The 18,209-nt window shown below is 42.2% G+C and overlaps 1 protein-coding gene across 2 annotated transcripts in view; it reads right to left on the bottom strand.

The window, feature by feature from the left end:
• LOC308392339 (thialysine N-epsilon-acetyltransferase-like) overlaps positions 1-18,209 on the bottom strand; it is a 32,405-nt gene that overhangs the window by 1,489 nt on the left and 12,707 nt on the right. Inside the window, exons 4-6 of one of the 2 annotated variants that reach the window (XM_080875315.1) lie at positions 11,347-11,448; positions 11,215-11,255; positions 10,860-11,065 (exon numbers count right to left, since the gene is read on the bottom strand). In XM_080875315.1, the coding sequence (XP_080731441.1) occupies positions 10,898-11,065; positions 11,215-11,255; positions 11,347-11,448 (311 nt within the window). In that variant the 3' untranslated portion in view covers positions 10,860-10,897. Of the gene's footprint in view, positions 1-7,465; positions 11,066-11,214; positions 11,256-11,346; positions 11,449-18,209 lie in introns of those variants that run through there. The other variant, XM_080875314.1, reaches the window with a different exon arrangement.

The following is an 18,209-nucleotide window of genomic DNA, read 5'->3' as shown; positions in this document are numbered from 1 at the left end:
TTTGAAAGAAACCTTTCTGATCACTGTGTATACAGGAAGGTCATTGAACATGAAACACTACTGGGTATCATCTGGGTAGATGACTTGATCATTGCGGCTAGCAATACTAACTTGTTAAACACATTCAAAGAAACAATGAGGTCAAAATTTAACATGAAAGACCTGGGAAAAATATCCAGTTTTCTTGGGATACAGTTTGTACAAAAGCGCCATGAGCCGACGAGCCGCTGAGTCAAATAGCCGTTGGGCTCGGCTAGTTTTTGATGGAGACGAAAAGAATTACGAACTATGGGAGACGAAATTTTTGGGCCACCTTCGTTTGCAAGGTTTAAGAGACATTATTTTGAAGCAGCCTACCGACGCGGAGGGAGAAGAAGACAGAGCAAAGAATGCAGAGGCCTACGCGGAGCTGATCCAGTTTCTGGATGACAAAAGTTTGTCTCTTGTTATGCGAGAAGCAGCGGATGATGGACGGAAGGCGCTGGGGATTCTAAGAAACTATTATGCAGGTAAAGGAAAGCCTCGTATAATTAGCCTGTACAGGGAGTGCAGAATTATTAGGCAAATGAGTATTTTGTCCACATCATCCTCTTCATGCATGTTGTCTTACTCCAAGCTGTATAGGCTCGAAAGCCTACTACCAATTAAGCATAGTAGGTGATGTGCATCTCTGTAATGAGAAGGGGTGTGGTCTAATGACATCAACACCCTATATCAGGTGTGCATAATTATTAGGCAACGTCCTTTCCTTTGGCAAAATGGGTCAAAAGAAGGACTTGACAGGCTCAGAAAAGTCAAAAATAGTGAGATATCTTGCAGAGGGATGCAGCAGTCTCAAAATTGCAAAGCTTCTGAAGCGTGATCATCAAACAATCAAGCGTTTCATTCAAAATAGTCAACAGGGTCGCAAGAAGCGTGTGGAAAAACCAAGGCGCAAAATAACTGCCCATGAACTGAGAAAAGTCAAGCGTGCAGCTGCCAAGATGCCACTTGCCACCAGTTTGGCCATATTTCAGAGCTGCAACATCACTGGAGTGCCCAAAAGCACAAGGTGTGCAATACTCAGAGACATGGCCAAGGTAAGAAAGGCTGAAAGACGACCACCACTGAACAAGACACACAAGCTGAAACGTCAAGACTGGGCCAAGAAATATCTCAAGACTGGTTTTTCTAAGGTTTTATGGACTGATGAAATGAGAGTGAGTCTTGATGGGCCAGATGGATGGGCCCGTGGCTGGATTGGTAAAGGGCAGAGAGCTCCAGTCCGACTCAGACGCCAGCAAGGTGGAGGTGGAGTACTGGTTTGGGCTGGTATCATCAAAGATGAGCTTGTGGGGCCTTTTCGGGTTGAGGATGGAGTCCAGCTCAACTCCCAGTCCTACTGCCAGTTTCTGGAAGACACCTTCTTCAAGCAGTGGTACAGGAAGAAGGCTGCATCCTTCAAGAAAAACATGATTTTCATGCAGGACAATGCTCCATCACACGCGTCCAAGTACTCCACAGCGTGGCTGGCAAGAAAGGGTATAAAAGAAGAAAAACTAATGACATGGCCACCTTGTTCACCTGATCTGAACCCCATTGAGAACCTGTGGTCCATCATCAAATGTGAGATTTACAAGGAGGGAAAACAGTACACCTCTCTGAACAGTGTCTGGGAGGCTGTGGTTGTTGCTGCACGCAATGTTGATGGTGAACAGATCAAAACACTGACAGAATCCATGGATGGCAGGCTTTTGAGTGTCCTTGCAAAGAAAGGTGGCTATATTGGTTGCTGATTTGTTTTTGAATGTCAGAAATGTATATTTGTGAATGTGGAGATGTTATATTGGTTTCACTGGTAAAAATAAATAATTGAAATGGGTATATATTTGTTTTTTGTTAAGTTGCCTAATAATTATGCACAGTAATAGTCACCTGCACTCTACCTCCATATGCATTGGAAATGTAAGACACAGTGCCCTGTGGTGTAATAACAATCAAGAATTCAACTGTGTTATGGTGCTTGTTAGAAGACTACATTTCTGCTCTGGCTATAAGGTTAGACGGACGTTCTATAAAAACTTTAAAACAGTCAATAATAACAGCACATTTTTCCCCAGAATGTTTCCCGAATTCCATTGGCATGGTTTTTTGCAAATGCTCTCTTTCTGGCCATATGATAAGTGGCTTCATATGAATAAAGATGACATCAATGACATCAGTGACTATCCTAGAAGCAGTGGCTATTGATATGTTAAATGCATATGACAGGAAGGTTGTGGAAACATTAAGCCTAAGGCGCATCAGTGTCAGCATCAACTGCTTAAATTTATCAAGTGACTTCTTCACAGGGAGGTGGGGACTAAGGAATGTGAAGAGAACCAACAGTATCTAGTATGTAGGCAGGCCAGTGAAAAATAAAACCTTTCCATCCTTATTAACAAATGTACTTTGGTCATAGGGAGTAGATAAATGTGCCATATCACAGGGCAAATGAATGTTTTCAGTTCTAAGACTTTTAAGAGTGTCATAGCCTCAATGAAATCACCAGTCATATCAGTTTGAGTCCCTATGTTGCACAAATTACTGCTGATGTAATCACTTGTCAAAGGGTTATCATTGGTCCCAGCAGCAGCAGGAGCAGCAGCAGCTTCATCCTTCAGTCTCTGCTGGGTTCTATTCAAATGAAGTTTGTAGCGTGATGTCCCTGTTTCTTCAGGTGACCTTTGCTGACCTGTCATTCCAACAGATGGCAACCAATCTGGGTGATTCTTTTGATAAAGGTCAGACCTTTTACCTGTAATACAAGTCAATAGCTTGATATAAATTATATTATCATCACACTAGAAAATTAGTTAAGAGCCGCTGCTATCAACAATTCACTTACCTGACAAGAAATGAGCCAAACAAATTCGGATGTTGTCCAGATTTTTGCCATGTAGATCCTGGTTTAGCTTTGCTAACCACAACCGCCTCCTTTCCTCTGATAACTTTCGGTATTGTTCTCCCTGATTTGTAATAACTTTTGGCAGTCTATAAAACTGCAAATGTTTTTCACGGTCTGACCGATTGGTACAGCCAAAAACACAGCAATAATTCACCATTTCCTTTCGTTCAACGTTTGGAATCTGTTTGAGTGCGTGTGCTTTGTTTACCTCCAGTATCTCCAATATGGCGACTTCCGGTTTGATGACACACCATGAAAACCCACTATATTAGAATGATTGATAGTTTCCTTTAGTATTTATTTATGCAAAAACTGAGCGAGAGGGGATGGTATTGCGTGTGTGTGTGTGTATGGATAATAGCAAACACTGAAATACATTTTTTGCACGCAGGAATGAATTTTGTTCACTCAAATTTAATTTTTCTTCGCTTTTCTTCACTCAAAATGCAATTTGTTTTTTACATGCACTCAAAATTTTTTTACATGCGCTCAGAATAGTGGCACAAAAATAACGCCATATTTATATTGTTAATGAATTTTTGAATATGATGTGATTGTTTTGTATTGACTATATTGAACTTGAGCATAACTGTCATTTATTTTTTGTGGAATATTGCAGCCAATGGAGAAGAAACCTAGCCCAGAGGTACAGTAGGTGGCCCAGAGGAAGAATGTGTTGAAAGTTTGACATCAACTATCAGTGATGATTTTTATTTAATTTTTGGATTGTGAGGAGGCTGGCTTGACAAATGACGGCTCACTTGACCGTGGTGGCATACCAGTGTGAGATTGCAGATGCAAAGTAAAATGGTGTTCCTTCACAACTAAATGGCATGGAGTTTAGACCATTTAACTTAAAATTATCCACACTTGTGGACTTTTCCGACAAATGAGTGGAATTTACTTAGAATTTTATAGTAATGGCATCAAACTTAAATAATTTGATTATATTTTAATCAAAAAAAGTCAATACAAAATCCAGGCTAACAGTGCACCGTGCATTACAGCAAAAAAGAAATATACACACAACTTTCTACATTTCTATTTTATTTTTTTGTACATCTGAAACCATTTTAGGGATTGCATGACAATAGTAATGTAATGAAAATTTTTTGAAAATAAACTGTCCAGTACAGCTTTTCAACTTTTTAAATAAAAATTCATTTCCCACAGACTTATGTAATAACACTTTCAGAACAATTACTCCTCCTGTGGTTTGTATTTTTCATTCACTTTTGGTTTACTAGGCCTTTCACAACATGTCCTTACCAGCAGGTTCTCTCTGTGCATTAGATACTTTTTTTTTTTTTTTGCATTTTGACACATTTAAATCAACTGTCTGTTCATAAGTTCCAAGTTGTGGGCCAAATGTTGGGCTGTGGAAGTAATGCAGACACGGCTCAAGAACAATTTGCAATAAATGAATACATATTGAAAACATGAATTTTAATTCTGCAATTTAGTTTTAATATTTTTTTAATTAAAATTGTGTAATCATGCCACAAATTCTAGAAATTTATTATTTTAAATTTTTAGACATATTTTTGAAGCTCAAATTAGATCTTGTGAATAGCTACATATCTAAAATAGAAAAATTCAGCCTCAGTAACGACATCATCAAAAAGATCAAAGTAAATCAATGAAAACACAAGTTAGAAAAGAAAGCAAATATTTCATAGGCTTTTGTGATATTCAAAGCTCTGAATAACGTTTTTCAGAAGATTTACTTCGAGTTTTTTTATGTACTCATTGCTAATAAAGGTCATCTCTCTAACAGCTTGGATGAAAATTGGGTCATGCAACAGTAGTGATGTGCGATACCACTGATTTCCTTTCCGATCCGATACCAAGTAAAATTCAGGGTGGTATCGACGATACTGATACGATACCGATACCCTATGCAAAAATGTATTTAATTTATTGTATCTCAAATTATAGCGTCATAATGATTACAGGACATCAGATTACTTGTTCTTATCACTTCATAATGCAGAGTTCATCATATAGAAATAAAAAACTGAAGTTTTGCGCTATTTGAACACCTTGCCTGCCTGCAGCACTAAAAAACTCAGTGAGAGACGTCTGTCTCGCCCTAGCAGCACCTGTCCACTTCTCCTCTTCAGTTCGCCTCAACATACGCTCATCATATTCTGTGATATGATTTACTCTGAGGTGTTTGACAAGGTCAGTGGTGTTGCCACAACACCTCACTTTTTTGCCACATATCGCAAACCATGCCTCAGCTGTTTGTGGAGGTAACATAAACGACACATTTATACAGCCGTATTTCACACATGACTATGAAACCCGGAAGAGGAAGTAGTTCCTTCGAATGTAGACAATCCGAATGTTATAGTTTCTTTCCACTGTGCTCCTGTTAATGATAAACTACAAATTTACCCTAAATTAATAAAATATCGATATTTTAATGTGAGAATCGATTCTAGAACATAAATGATTGGTATCGGAGGAATCGATATTTCAGGATCGATCCGCACATCACTATGCAACAGGACAATGACAAGCAAACAACCAAATCTACAGCAAAATGGCTGAAAAAGAAAAGGTGTTATGAGGCCCCATGCAATATTCTGTTTGTAGGTTTCTGTTTTTCATAAATTCAGATCCTTTAAGATGATCTGTGGTGATCATCTGTTACAACTTTTGGAAGAAAGATCTTCAAGGACATTCAAAAGTTTGTTGGATGTTGGCTGTCCTTTGTTTCATTCTCTGTCAAGATGATCACACACTCTTTTAATAAAAGGGCTGGGTATCGTCACCGATTTCTATAATCAATTCGATTCTGATTCACAAGGTCCCGATTCGATTCGATCCCAGATTTGATTTGATTGGGGAAAATTTTGCCTCAGACAGTCAAAAATATTATAATTCTGATCATTTATCAGTACTGAGACTTGTGAGACTTTATCAGAAGTGTAAACATCACAGCAGATGCCTTCGTGTCAAAGTAACTGAGGATAAAACACAGAAAAACATGAAGGAGATTTTCCTGGCATGGCTTTTTATAACAGAAAACCACCTTAAAAATATTCTGCAATAGAACAAAAACTGAAGAAAACCATGAATTAACATATGAACATTACCCGATGCTTCTGAAGTGAAGCAGAGCAAAGTTACAGAGGTTTTTATTGGAGACACAGCTAAGCATTTTACAATTTGGGATAATTTTAAAACAGTGTAAATGTCTTTGGTATTCAACAGCAGAAATAAGGCTTTCTTGTCGGAAGTCGTTAAAAAAAAACCCAACCCCCCCCCCCAAAAAAACAAACAAAAACAAAACAAAACAATGGCTGACAGTGTTGTACACAATGGTAGACTAGTGCATAATAAGCAAGAAAATCATGCAGAAAACAGATTTGAGATGGCAAACTGTTCTTGACGTATACTGAGAGAGAGAGAGAGAGAGAGAGAGAGAGATGTGCAGGAAGTGTGATTTCCTGCACAAAACAGCAAAAATAAGAGGGAATTAATGACGATATTTATCAGGTGTGACACATAGTTTTGATCTTCTTTTGCTGCTGGTTCAGTGAATTTTGGTTGGAGAATGACAAAACCTGCAGCATCAGAATCTCTTAGATGTGCGCTTTCACCCTTGAAGGTGCGTCCACATACGTGGCGTCAGGTGAGAAAGCCGACATCTCACAGATTCTGATGTGTTGGGTCTGCTCTCATTTGCCTTTTTAGCTGTTTGGTTGTTGTTGAAATGAAAACTTTAACCTGAAATTCTGGCAAAACATTTATATTTAAAAATCAATTCAGGATTTAATGAATCAAAATCCTTTTATTCAACCTCCACCATGTTTTACAAATGTCCATGGACACTCACTGTTGAACCTCTTCTTTCATACATAATGACAACAATTTGCGTTCATCACATTCAGTTCTTGTTCTTTCTCTTAAGGACATGACTTTCAGATGTTCATCTGCGGAAGACAATTTTTTTCAATCTGCCACTTCTTTTCTCCTCCACTTGTCCAATTTCCTCAGATTTTTTTAATGACACACTGCACAAAAACTTGGGATCTTAAGATAGATTTATGTAATGTTTGATGTAGCATAAATTTATGGAGCCATTGTGACATCGTAGTGCATCATTTTGAAAAACAAAAGTGAACTGTATAGCTCACTCTATGCCCTTTTATATGATATATTACTCAATATGGTTTAAACATTTTTAAAGTGCTAACAAAAAAAAGGAAAAGAAAAAGAAAAAAAGAAAGCACTATCCTCCAACAAACCCTCACTTTTCAAAGGATGGGATGGCAGGGAGAAGTTTATTGTGAAATTGTTGTTGGGTGTCAATATGTGTCATTATTCAATAGTCACCAGAGGTGGCAAAACTACACACATTCTTCACTCAAGGTAGAAGTGATTTTTAAAAAAGCGATTAATAGCTGAAGTACTGATTCAACATATTCATCCAAGTAAAAGTGAAATAAGTACAGCCTCTAAAGTTTGCTCAAAGTATAAAGGTAAAAGTAGGTCATCTACCAGCTATATTTGTGCAAGGAATGAATGTCCACTTGTCATAATAAAAAAAAAACAAAAAACGTCCATTGTAGTCAGCTGCAGTGGTGCCTCTTTAAAAAACACATAAAAAATAAATTACAATTTCTATTCTGAGGTCCAGTAGACTTTTGAGTACAGGTTGTGATCAATCAAGCTGTGCTGCTGGTCTTTGTGAATTTAGCCAACTGAAACAAGAAGGTGTTACATGAACTATCTTGCTTAATTTCCAACCTCTACACAGCATAAATATCGATTTCAGTGAATACTGTAATTAGAATCATCAGCTCAAGTTTTGACTGAAGTCTGCTACTCTTGTTGTAACCTAACACTGTCCAACATAATTCATTAGTGTTAAATTAAAAAAAAAAAAAAAACCTTTAAAAAAATTTCACCATCATGCTGGATGTTTTTACCCGCCCACGGGTGGCGTCTCTGGTTTGGTTCTTCCACACCACAATCAACTCATCGATTAATTGCTCCTTCTATAATTCTACTTCTACACCACTGCAATCAGGAAATATAAAATATTTAGGTATCAATGTTTCTCCCAATCTAACTAAATTAAACCATATCCCACTTTTAAAGAAGGTAGAAGGCGATCTGGCTAGATGGAAATGTCTACCCATATCACTCATGGGAAGGGTTGCCACTATAAAAATGATGGTCTTACCAAAAATAAATTATTTATTCTCAATGATCCCAACTAAACCGTCACAAGATTGGTTCAGATCTCTAGATTCATATATGTCCAAATTCCTTTGGAAAGATAAACCCCCACGTATAAGCTTAAAAACACTACAAAAGACCAAGGATAAAGGAGGATTAGAACTACCTAACTTTCAGCACTACTTCTTAGCCAACAGGCTTCAGTTTATCTCAGGATGGCTGAGATAAACTGAAGCCTGGGTGGGTGTATGGGGGGCCCAGCCCTGGCGCAGGGTTCCGTCAGCTCATCGAGCCACCTGGGGGGCTCTTCAACTGGTGGGGGAGGCTGTTACATCTTGCAGGAGGTCTCCTCTCTTCAGGAACTCACTCTGCCGGAGGGGGAGATATAGGAGAGGTGGAGGAAGATCTCAGCCTGGGTGTCTATTGTCTTGTGTAGTCTGGAAGATGAGTGGATGACGGGGTGGGTGCAGTTTTCTCTGTGGTGGGGTCGGGTGGGCTGTCCCGGGCTCTGTGGGGCCGGGCGGCGCTGCTGCACTAGGTCCCGGTCCAGATGGGCCTGGGCCCCCCTTTCCCTGGCGGGTTGCAGAGTATAGGGGGGCCTACTGGGGTCAGCGTGGGAGCTGGCCCCAGGGAGGGGTCACTTGCCCCTCCCTTCCTTCCCTCCCCATCTCCAGCTGCCTCCCTCTTCCCGCTCCACCACAATTACCCACACATGCAGGGCCTTGGGGTAAAGGTGTGTCACCAGGGTGCAGGGGAGTCTGTGTCTATATGTCAGGTCGGGTATCAGACGCCACCTCTCTAGGGACATCTCAGGCCCTCCAAGGTATGGAGGCCTATCTCCCCCCACCACTTCCCCCGCCAGTGGCAGACGCCCGAAGACATCGGTACATTGGTGATTCTTTGAGCCGGTGGGTCCAGGTACCCACCGGCTCACTCCTTGGTGGCTGCTTGTCGGGGCCTGGAGCCTGGGGCTCGCTCGGGCCACTTCGGAGGTGGGGTGCCCTCGGCCTCTCGACCTGGGGCTCTGTCACTCTGGCACAGCTGGCTGCCGGCGGAGCTCACGGGCGCGTCACTGCAACCTCCCCGGCTTCTGCTCTGCGGCTACTGAGTGACCCCTCATCTGGGGCTCTCCTCAGCTCTTTCTGGGACAGTGGCGCGGCTGCCCCTCTGTTGGTCTTCCTTGGTCTCTTGTGTTCTGGGGGCCTCTGGATGTCTGGAGTCTTGATCTCCTCCATACCTGCTGCATGCCCTGGAGGACTGGGCTGTGGCTCCCCACACCCTCTAGCAGATCATTACATGAAGGAACCTTTTAAATACAAGCGCGCTCATGCTCACAGGTGTACACACGGGGACTCACACACACTAACTACACCCTTTTTGGCTCCTACCTCAAAGCACACTGTGTTCTGTTGATCTTATGTGCTGCACATTAATGTTTAATATTTAGTATTTACTGTTACATTCCCATAGATCATCGTGATGTTGTTTATTATGTTGCTCTTTTTTTCTTTCTTCTGCTTGTTTTCTCTTTTTTCTTTCTCAACAGGTGATCCAGATGATTGATATATGTATTTTTTGTCTGCTTATTTTGTTGTTTTTTGCCCTTTATCCCCGTCCCTCTTCCCCGCTGTTTTTCTTTCCCTCTTTCTTTCTCCCCTTTCTTTTCCCCAGTCAAGTCTGTCCCGTATTTAACAAGTAAAAATAAAATAAAATAAAATAAAATAAAATAAAATAAACAATAAAAGGTGAATCAAATAGACCATTACGGCAAGGCTGGGATGGTCCATTTGGTAAAGTAAATTCGTTGGGCATCTTTCTTCGCCTTTAGATAATAATTCTGATGGCAAAAGAGCCAAACGGGACAGGCAAAAAAAAAAAAAAACACAATCAACTCATCGAATCTAGGGTATTTAAAGATTCAAGGCTGCCTCAGTTCTTTTCCAAAGTAGTGAAGACTGAGCCAACTTTATTTTCTGTCACTCATACACTTTCTCCTCAGCCAACACAGAATCTCTTTGCTCCTTTCAGTAACCAGTTTCGTGTTCCTGTGGTTAACTTGTTTCTGTGGAACTGCCTGTTCCTCAGACTAGTGAATACATCCAGCCAGTTGCGTCTGCCCCAAACTCAGAAACTCTGAGACCTGTAGGAGGAGGGACTTGCATGCTCACCAGCCTGTCCATTCTCCACCAGCAACCATTTCACATAATTACAATTGGTTCCACGAGCCACAGCCTCCATTCCAGCAATCACTTATCCAGTCCCACAACCCATGTCACATTATTTGCTTTTTATATGGAGCTTAATATATGGAGTACAAAGTATAGATTTTTGTGTTGAATTATAGAATGTTTGTACGTCATTATTTTCCACCTATTACAAACTGTAAAAGTGGAAGACATCTGAAATATGAATGATATTGGTAACTAAAGAAAAAAAAACCTTCACAGGACTGGAACATCCACTGTCTAAGTGACAAAATGTTACTGCAATTAAATCAATTTTATGCTATTTTTATATGTGTGACCTTCATTACTGATAAAAAACTAATGAGTACTGAATAGGAAGATCCTACTGGAACATACTGCATTAAATATGCAACACATTACTAAATGGCTTTTAAGTTTGAATGTTGTCGTTAAGGAAGGCAGGGATTAGCAAACAGTCAATAAAAATCAGCTTGTCAAGTTTTGGAAAGAGCCACTGAGTGGTGCTCCATTCCTGCAATCTGTGGGCTGACCTCATGGCTGCAAAGGTCACAAGGTCACGAGGGTTGGGTTAAGGTTGAGCCAGGTACTCTAGCGCCTCCCCCTCGCAGCGCATGCAGTGGTAGCCCATGGTAGCAGTGACATCGAAACAGCCCTGGCTGAGGTAAAAGTCCATCGATGGTTTGTTCCAGTCTACAACGGTGAAGTTGAGCTGGTGGCAACCAGCAGCCAGAGCCAGCTACAGGAGAGCAAAACCAAGAGGGAAGACAGGAATGACTGCTGAGATGAGATGCTGCATGGAAGCTTCTTCTGTATGCAACCTCTGAGACATTGTTTAGTACTTTATGCTTGGAAGTACTGAACATACAGTATTCACATTGCACTCACCTGTGCCACCTTGCTCATTAGTGCTTTACCAACGCCCTTCCCTGAAAGACAGATCATATGCATTACTTGAGATTTCCTGCAAATTCATATACACAGCCATGATGTGACATCTTCTCAGATGCTGTACTGTACCTCTGAACTCAGGCATTACATACAAGTCTTGCATGTAAATTGCTCTGCCTGTCCAGGAGCTGTAGGTATAAAAGTAAAGTGCATAGCCGATCTTCGTGTAGCCTGAAAGAAAATAAAAATATTAGTTTCAGGTAGCAAAACCAATTGATCTTTAATTGCAGCCAAGCATGATGAAAGTTTTGCCGAAGTTTTATCAGCACGTACACTTTCCAACACGTGGTGAGAACATCTTAGACCATGTTTACACTCCGTATGCACATGCCTACAAAGCCCGCCCCCGACCGGCCTTCGGCAAATCAGATCACTCCTCGGTTCTGCTGCTGCCAGCCTATAGGCAGAAGCTGAAAAGCGAGCAGCCCATGACGCGTTCGGTTCAACGCTGGACCGACCAATCAGACAGCACCCTGTGTCACTGCTTCAGCATCACAGATTGAGAAGTCTTCAGGACTGCTGTTGACAACAACATCAACAATTATGCTGAGTACGTAATAAACTTTATTCACAAATGTACCAATGACGTTGTACCACGGGCTAATGTACAAACTTAACCCACGGCTTCTGGTTTGGGGTAACGGAGAGGTCCGCGCAGCACTCAGAGCGCCGACTGCAGCCTTCAAATCCGGAGACCCAGGTGAATAAAAAACATCCGGTATGCACTCAGGAAAGCAATAAAAACAGCCAAGGGACAGAACAAAGAAAAGGTGGAACTCTGCTACAGCAACACCAACACCAGGAACATGTGGAGTGGATTGAAGAGCATCACAGACTACAAGGGAAACAGCGGCAGAGTGAGGGAGGTAATTGCTTCTCTACCGGATGAGCTTAACACCTATGCACGCTTTGATAAACATCTATCTCAGGAGCTTTTGCTGGAAGAGGACAGCTGCCCTAATCAGATATCTCAGGCAATCGTATGTAAATATTTCAGGAAAGCAAATACTCGAAAAGCTCCTGGACCAGACAACGTTCCAGGTCGTGTTTTCAAAGCATGTGCCCACGAGCTGGCAGATGTCTTTACAGACATTTGTAACCTTTCCCTGCTCCAGTCTGCTGTCCCAAAATGTTTTAAGAGGACCACCTTCATCCCTGTCCCGAAAAAACTAATGTGAGCTGCCTAAATTACTATCGCCTTGTAGCACTCACCCCCATTGCTATGAAGTGCTTTGAGCGCATAGTTAACGCTCACATCGCATCTTTACTCCCTGCTTCACTTGATCTGCTCCAGTTTACCTACAGGCCCAATAGATCTACAGACGATTCCTCACACTGCCCTCTCCCACCTGGACCAGAAAAACACATATGTGCGGATGCTGTTCATAGACTATAGCTCCGCCTTCAACACCATCATACCATCCAGACTTGTCATAAAACTTTGTGACCTGAACATCAGCTCCTCCCTGTGCAGCTGGATCCTGGACTTCCTGACAGACAGACCTCAGGTGGTTAGGATCGGCAGCATCACCTCATCCACACTCACACTCAGCACAGGTGCCCCCCAGGGATCTGTGCTCAGCCCCCTGTTGTACACCCTGTTCACCCACGACTGTACAACAACACACAGCTCCAACACCAACACCAACATCAAATTTGCAGATGACACCACCATCATCGGCTGCATTTCTGATGGAGATGAGACGACATACAGGGCAGAGGTGAGAGCCCTGACATCATGGTGAAACAACAACAACAACCTGCTGCCAAGGAGCTCATCATTGATTACAGGAGACTGCAGAGAGGAGGCCACACCCCCATCCACATCGAAGGAGCAGTGGAGAGAGTCAGCTGCTTCAGATTCCTAGGCATCAACATCAGCAAGGATCTGAATTGGTCACACCATGTTGGTGTGATCACAAAAGCGGCAAGACAGCGACTCTTCTTCCTGCAGTGGCTGAGAAGATTTGACATGAACCCCAGAATACTTACAAACTTCTACAGATGCACCATTGAAAGTATTCTGACTGGCTGCATCACCACCTGGTATGTCAGCTGTAATGCTCTGAAGAGGGTGGTGAGATGAGCACAGTGCATCGCCAGGAATGAACTGCAAGCAATGCAGGATTTCTATAAACCGCACTGCATGAGGAAAAAGCAGCGGATCCTCTCTGATCCCAACCACAGACTTTTCACACTCCTGCCCACCGGCAGGCGGTTCCAGAGCATTCAGACCCACACTAGCAGACACAGAGACAATTTCTACCCACAAGCCATCAGGCTTTTGAACTGCTGGCATTCTGCACACACCATTACATTTTCTTCTTTAATATAACTGCACACTTCTACATGTTCATGTAAAGCTGAGGAACACGAGCCAAAGAATTTCAGTGCGGGAAAATATGGCTACACAGTTTATCTGTACATGAACTTGAAACTGGACTGGACATTTAGCACAATGATTTTTAACAGCTTTACTTTATACTGTGCACGCATAACTGCATATCAATTCCTATATATCAGTTATTTGCAGCTCTGAAATTTACATTTTTTAGAAATATTTACCAAGTCCTATTAAACAGAGTATGGATTTTTAAATTTAGCTTTTCCATACATCCTAGTTTTATTGTGGATGCTTAATGATTTTACGTTGCACACTTGCAAAACAAAAAAACAAAAAAAAAACAACCCAAAACTACCAGGGTTAAATTTTTTAGCCCCACTGATGTTAATAGTCAGTTGTGGCTTTGTGGTTGGATAACAGCATGCAGTCATTTGTTGTAGTTTTCAATAAGTATTCCCTTCCTACAAGACTGCTCAAAGAATTCCTAACTATTAATGATCTCAAATATGAACAACCTATCTCTAGTAGTTGGCTATGTACCACGGGGCTTCAAACTGGCAGTAGTTAAACCCTTACTTAAAAAGCCATCCCTAGACCCAGCTGTCTTAGCTAATTATAGGCCGATCTCCAACCTTCCTTTCATATCAAAAATCCTTGAAAGAGTAGTTGTCAAACAGCTAACAGACCATCTGCAGAGGAATGGCTTATTTGAAGAGTTTCAGTCAGGTTTCAGAGCTCATCACAACACAGAAATGGCTTTAGTGAAGGTTACAAATGATCTTCATATGGCCTCTGACAGTGGACTCATCTCTGTGCTTGTCCTGCTAGACCTGCTGTAGGTATTACAGGAACTGTGCTGCAGTGGTTTGAATCATATCTATCTAATAGACTCCAATTTGTTCATGTAAATGGAGAGTCCTCTTCACACACTAAGGTCAATTATGGAGTTCCACAGGGTTCAGTGCTAGGACCAATTCTGTTTACATTATACATGCTTCCCTTAAGCGGTATCATCAGAAGGCATAGCATACATTTTCACTGCTATGCAGATGACACCCAACTCTATCTATCCATGAAGCCACATAACACACACACCAATTAATTATACTGCAGGAATGTCTTAAAGACATAAAGACCTGGATGGCCTCTAATTTTTGACCAGGATATGTCCTTCAATGCATATATTAAACAAATATGTAAGACTGCTTTCTTCCATTTGTGCAACATCTCTAAAATTAGAAATATGCTGTTGCAGAGTGACGCTGAAAAACTGGTTCATGCATTTATTACTTCTAGGCTGGACTACTGTAATTCATTATTATCAGGATGTCCTAAAAACTCCCTGAAAAGCCTTCAGTTAATCCAAAATGCTGCAGCAAGAGTACTGACAGGGACTAGAAAGAGAGCATATTTCTCCTATATTGGCATCCCTGCATTGGCTCCCTGTTAAATCCAGAATTGAATTCAAAATCCTGCTCCTCACATAAAAGGTCTTAAATAATCAGGCCCCATCTTATCTTAATGACCTTGTAGTACCATATCATCCCATTAGAGCACTTTGCTCTCGCACTGCAGGCCTACTTGTTGTTCCTAGAGTATTTAAAAGTAGAATGGGAGGCAGAGCCTTCAGTTTTCAGGCCCCTCTTCTGTTAACCCATTATTTTCTGTTATATCGCGAGAGTCCGGTGGCCCGGAACATTTTGTTGTTATTCTGTGTGTGGGAAAAGATGGTGAGGAAATAAAGAGCTTGTGGTGAGGCTATGACGTTGTGTCATTGAGTTTACATTGGTAGCAGAGGATGGTTACCAATTATAAAGTACCACCAAAGCTTGATGAAGCCAGGCCATACGAGTGCTGGAAGAATGAAGTTAATATTTGGAGACACGTTACAGAGCTGGATAAAAAGAAGCAGGCACTCGCGGTGGCACTGGGGCTCGAGGGGAGTGCCAGAGAAATGGCCATGGAGATACCCGCTGAAGATTTGAACAAAGATGACGGTATGGAAAGACTACTTGCAAAACTGGACACGGTGTTTCAGAGAGAAGAAAAAGATTGCGCGGATGAAGCCTACTCGTGTTTTGACTCCATTGCGAAGGACCACAATGTGTCCATGGCAGACTACATAATAGACTTTGAACAGCGCTATAACCGGATGAAAAAGTACAACATGACGCTGCCTGACGCTGTGTTAGCATTTAAGCTTCTAGATGCAGCTTGTCTTCATGAAAAAAGTCGACAACTTACACTGACAGCGTGCACGGACTTAAAATTTACATTTCAACTGAACCAAGATGCAGTTTTTACGACATGTACAGTTTTAGCAGTTTGGTGTGAGTTGGAGCCCTGGTGGTGTAGACGACACCTGGGTCAAAATCAAGACACTAGAAGTGGAATCCTTCACTGCGCACATTAACGCTGTGGATAAAAACATCAAGTTCACCAGGGAAGACACAAAGGATAACTGTTTGCCCTTCCTGGACTGCGCTGTGCACATTGAAGAGAATGGCAACCTCAACATCGAAGTTTACCGGAAGCCCACACACACGGACCAGTACCTCCTCTTTGACTCCCATCACCCTCTGGAACACAAACTTGGAGTAATCAGGACCCTACACCACCGGGCAGAACATGTTCCCTCTAAGCCTGAAGGAAAAAAGAAGGAACACACACATGTAAAGGAAGCACTCAAAACATGCGGTTATCCTAAATGGGCGTTCTTAAAGTCAGCAAAGAGGCACAGAAAAGAAGATCAGACACCAGCGAGGGAGGATAAGAAAGACAGACGCAACAACATTGTCATCCCCTATGTAGCCAGTGTATCAGAAAAACTCAGGAGAGTTTTCTCCAAGCATGACATCCCGGTGCATTTCAGACCCAGCAACACACTCAGACAAAAACTGGTTCACCCGAAAGACAAAACTCCAAAACACAGACTTAACAATGTGGTGTATGCTGTACAGTGTAGCGAGGAATGCCCAGACCTCTACATTGGAGAGACCAAACAGCCACTTCACAAGCGCATGGCACAACATAGAAGAGCCACCTCCACAGGACAAGACTCAGCAGTCCATCTGCATCTAAAGGATAAAGGTCACTCTTTCGAGGATGCCAATGTTCACATTTTGGACAGAGAGGACAGATGGTTTGAAAGAGGAGTGAAAGAAGCCATCTATGTCCACTGTGAGCGACCATCTTTGAACAGAGGCGGTGGTTTACGTCACCAACTGTCTGCCATCTATAATCCAGTTTTGAGTTCTCTCCCCAGACGCCTTAACGCCCACTCACACCCTGGGCCATCTGACCTCAGGAAATCGCATGATAAGGTGGGGCCAGGTTTCACAATGAGCTCACCTCACTCAAACCCTGGCTGATTGGGACCCACACCCATTTTCACACCTTGGCTCATGTGATTAGAGGATCATCAGGGGGTCCTTTTGTCCCTCTTTGGGGGGATACTCCCACTGGGTTTAAATCTGGGACTCTCCACCATTTGACCTTAGAACTGAAGAAGCTTCTCGGATGAGAGGTGAAACGTCTTCAAGCAACTTAAAAAGTCCAGATGCTTTTCTTTGCAAGCTCCCTTGACTACGATGACCTGGATGACTGAGAACCTTCACAGACATATCTCCAATTACTGATTTATGGTATAGGAGGACACCTACTCTGTATTTGGTTAAGTATAAGAGCCTTTTGTTTAGATGGACCGCTACACTCCTGGCACCAGCTTTGGGGAGTCTTCACAGCCTCACATCTTGACACACACACACACACACACACACACACACACACACACACACACACACACACACGGTACTCTTTGTCCACATGTATCCACAGGTTTCTGTAAGAGCGTACGTAGGCTGCCATGACAGACCACTACTTCCGTTGTCCGGTTTTATACTTCCGGTTACTCAAAGCGAGACCCCGCGTTCAGTCGTTGCTAACAACAAAATCAGTTACTTTGTGCGGTAATAAGTGGCTTTACCTGTTCGAAGATGAGCTCGGGTTCAACGTGTGCTGTCGTCGGCTGCCACAATAATTCAAGAAAACTGAAAAACGCATTAGAAACATTTTGCCTTGAGCATCAACACCTTAGAAAGGCCTGTCCGTGCCCACCGCCCTACGCACTGCACTCTATGCCGCGGAAGGAGGATCGGAAACTAGCGTGGCTGGCAGCTTTAAGACTCAAACACCCTCCAAAGAGAGTTTATGTTTGCTCCTTTCATTTTATCGATAAAAAGCCCACAGAGCTACACCCCGACCCGGAGCTTTATCTGGGCTATGACCGACCCCCACCGAAGAAAAGAAGAAAGCTCACTTGGACCACTTTGAGTGTGACAGCTTCCAGTAATACGAACAAAAACACAGAATCTGTACCCGGTAAGTGAAAGTGTAAATGTGGTTTGCCACCGTTTCGCATTTTAAACACGCAATTCTTTACTTTTACTAAATAATAGCCTATGGTGAATGGCGTTAGTATCAGCACTAGCTGGTTATTAGCAGCAAAGTCTCAATTTTAACGAAAGTTTATAATAATAATAATAATAATAATGATGCCAAAAGATTAGCTCCAAGGGCTGTAAAAGTC

This window comes from Rhamphochromis sp. 'chilingali', assembly GCF_963969265.1.
Source record: "Rhamphochromis sp. 'chilingali' genome assembly, chromosome: 1".
In the NCBI taxonomy this organism is placed as follows: Eukaryota; Metazoa; Chordata; class Actinopteri; order Cichliformes; family Cichlidae; genus Rhamphochromis; species Rhamphochromis sp. 'chilingali'.
The sequence above is the reverse complement of the archived record's forward strand: the minus strand, read 5'-3'. Positions and strand labels throughout refer to the sequence as shown.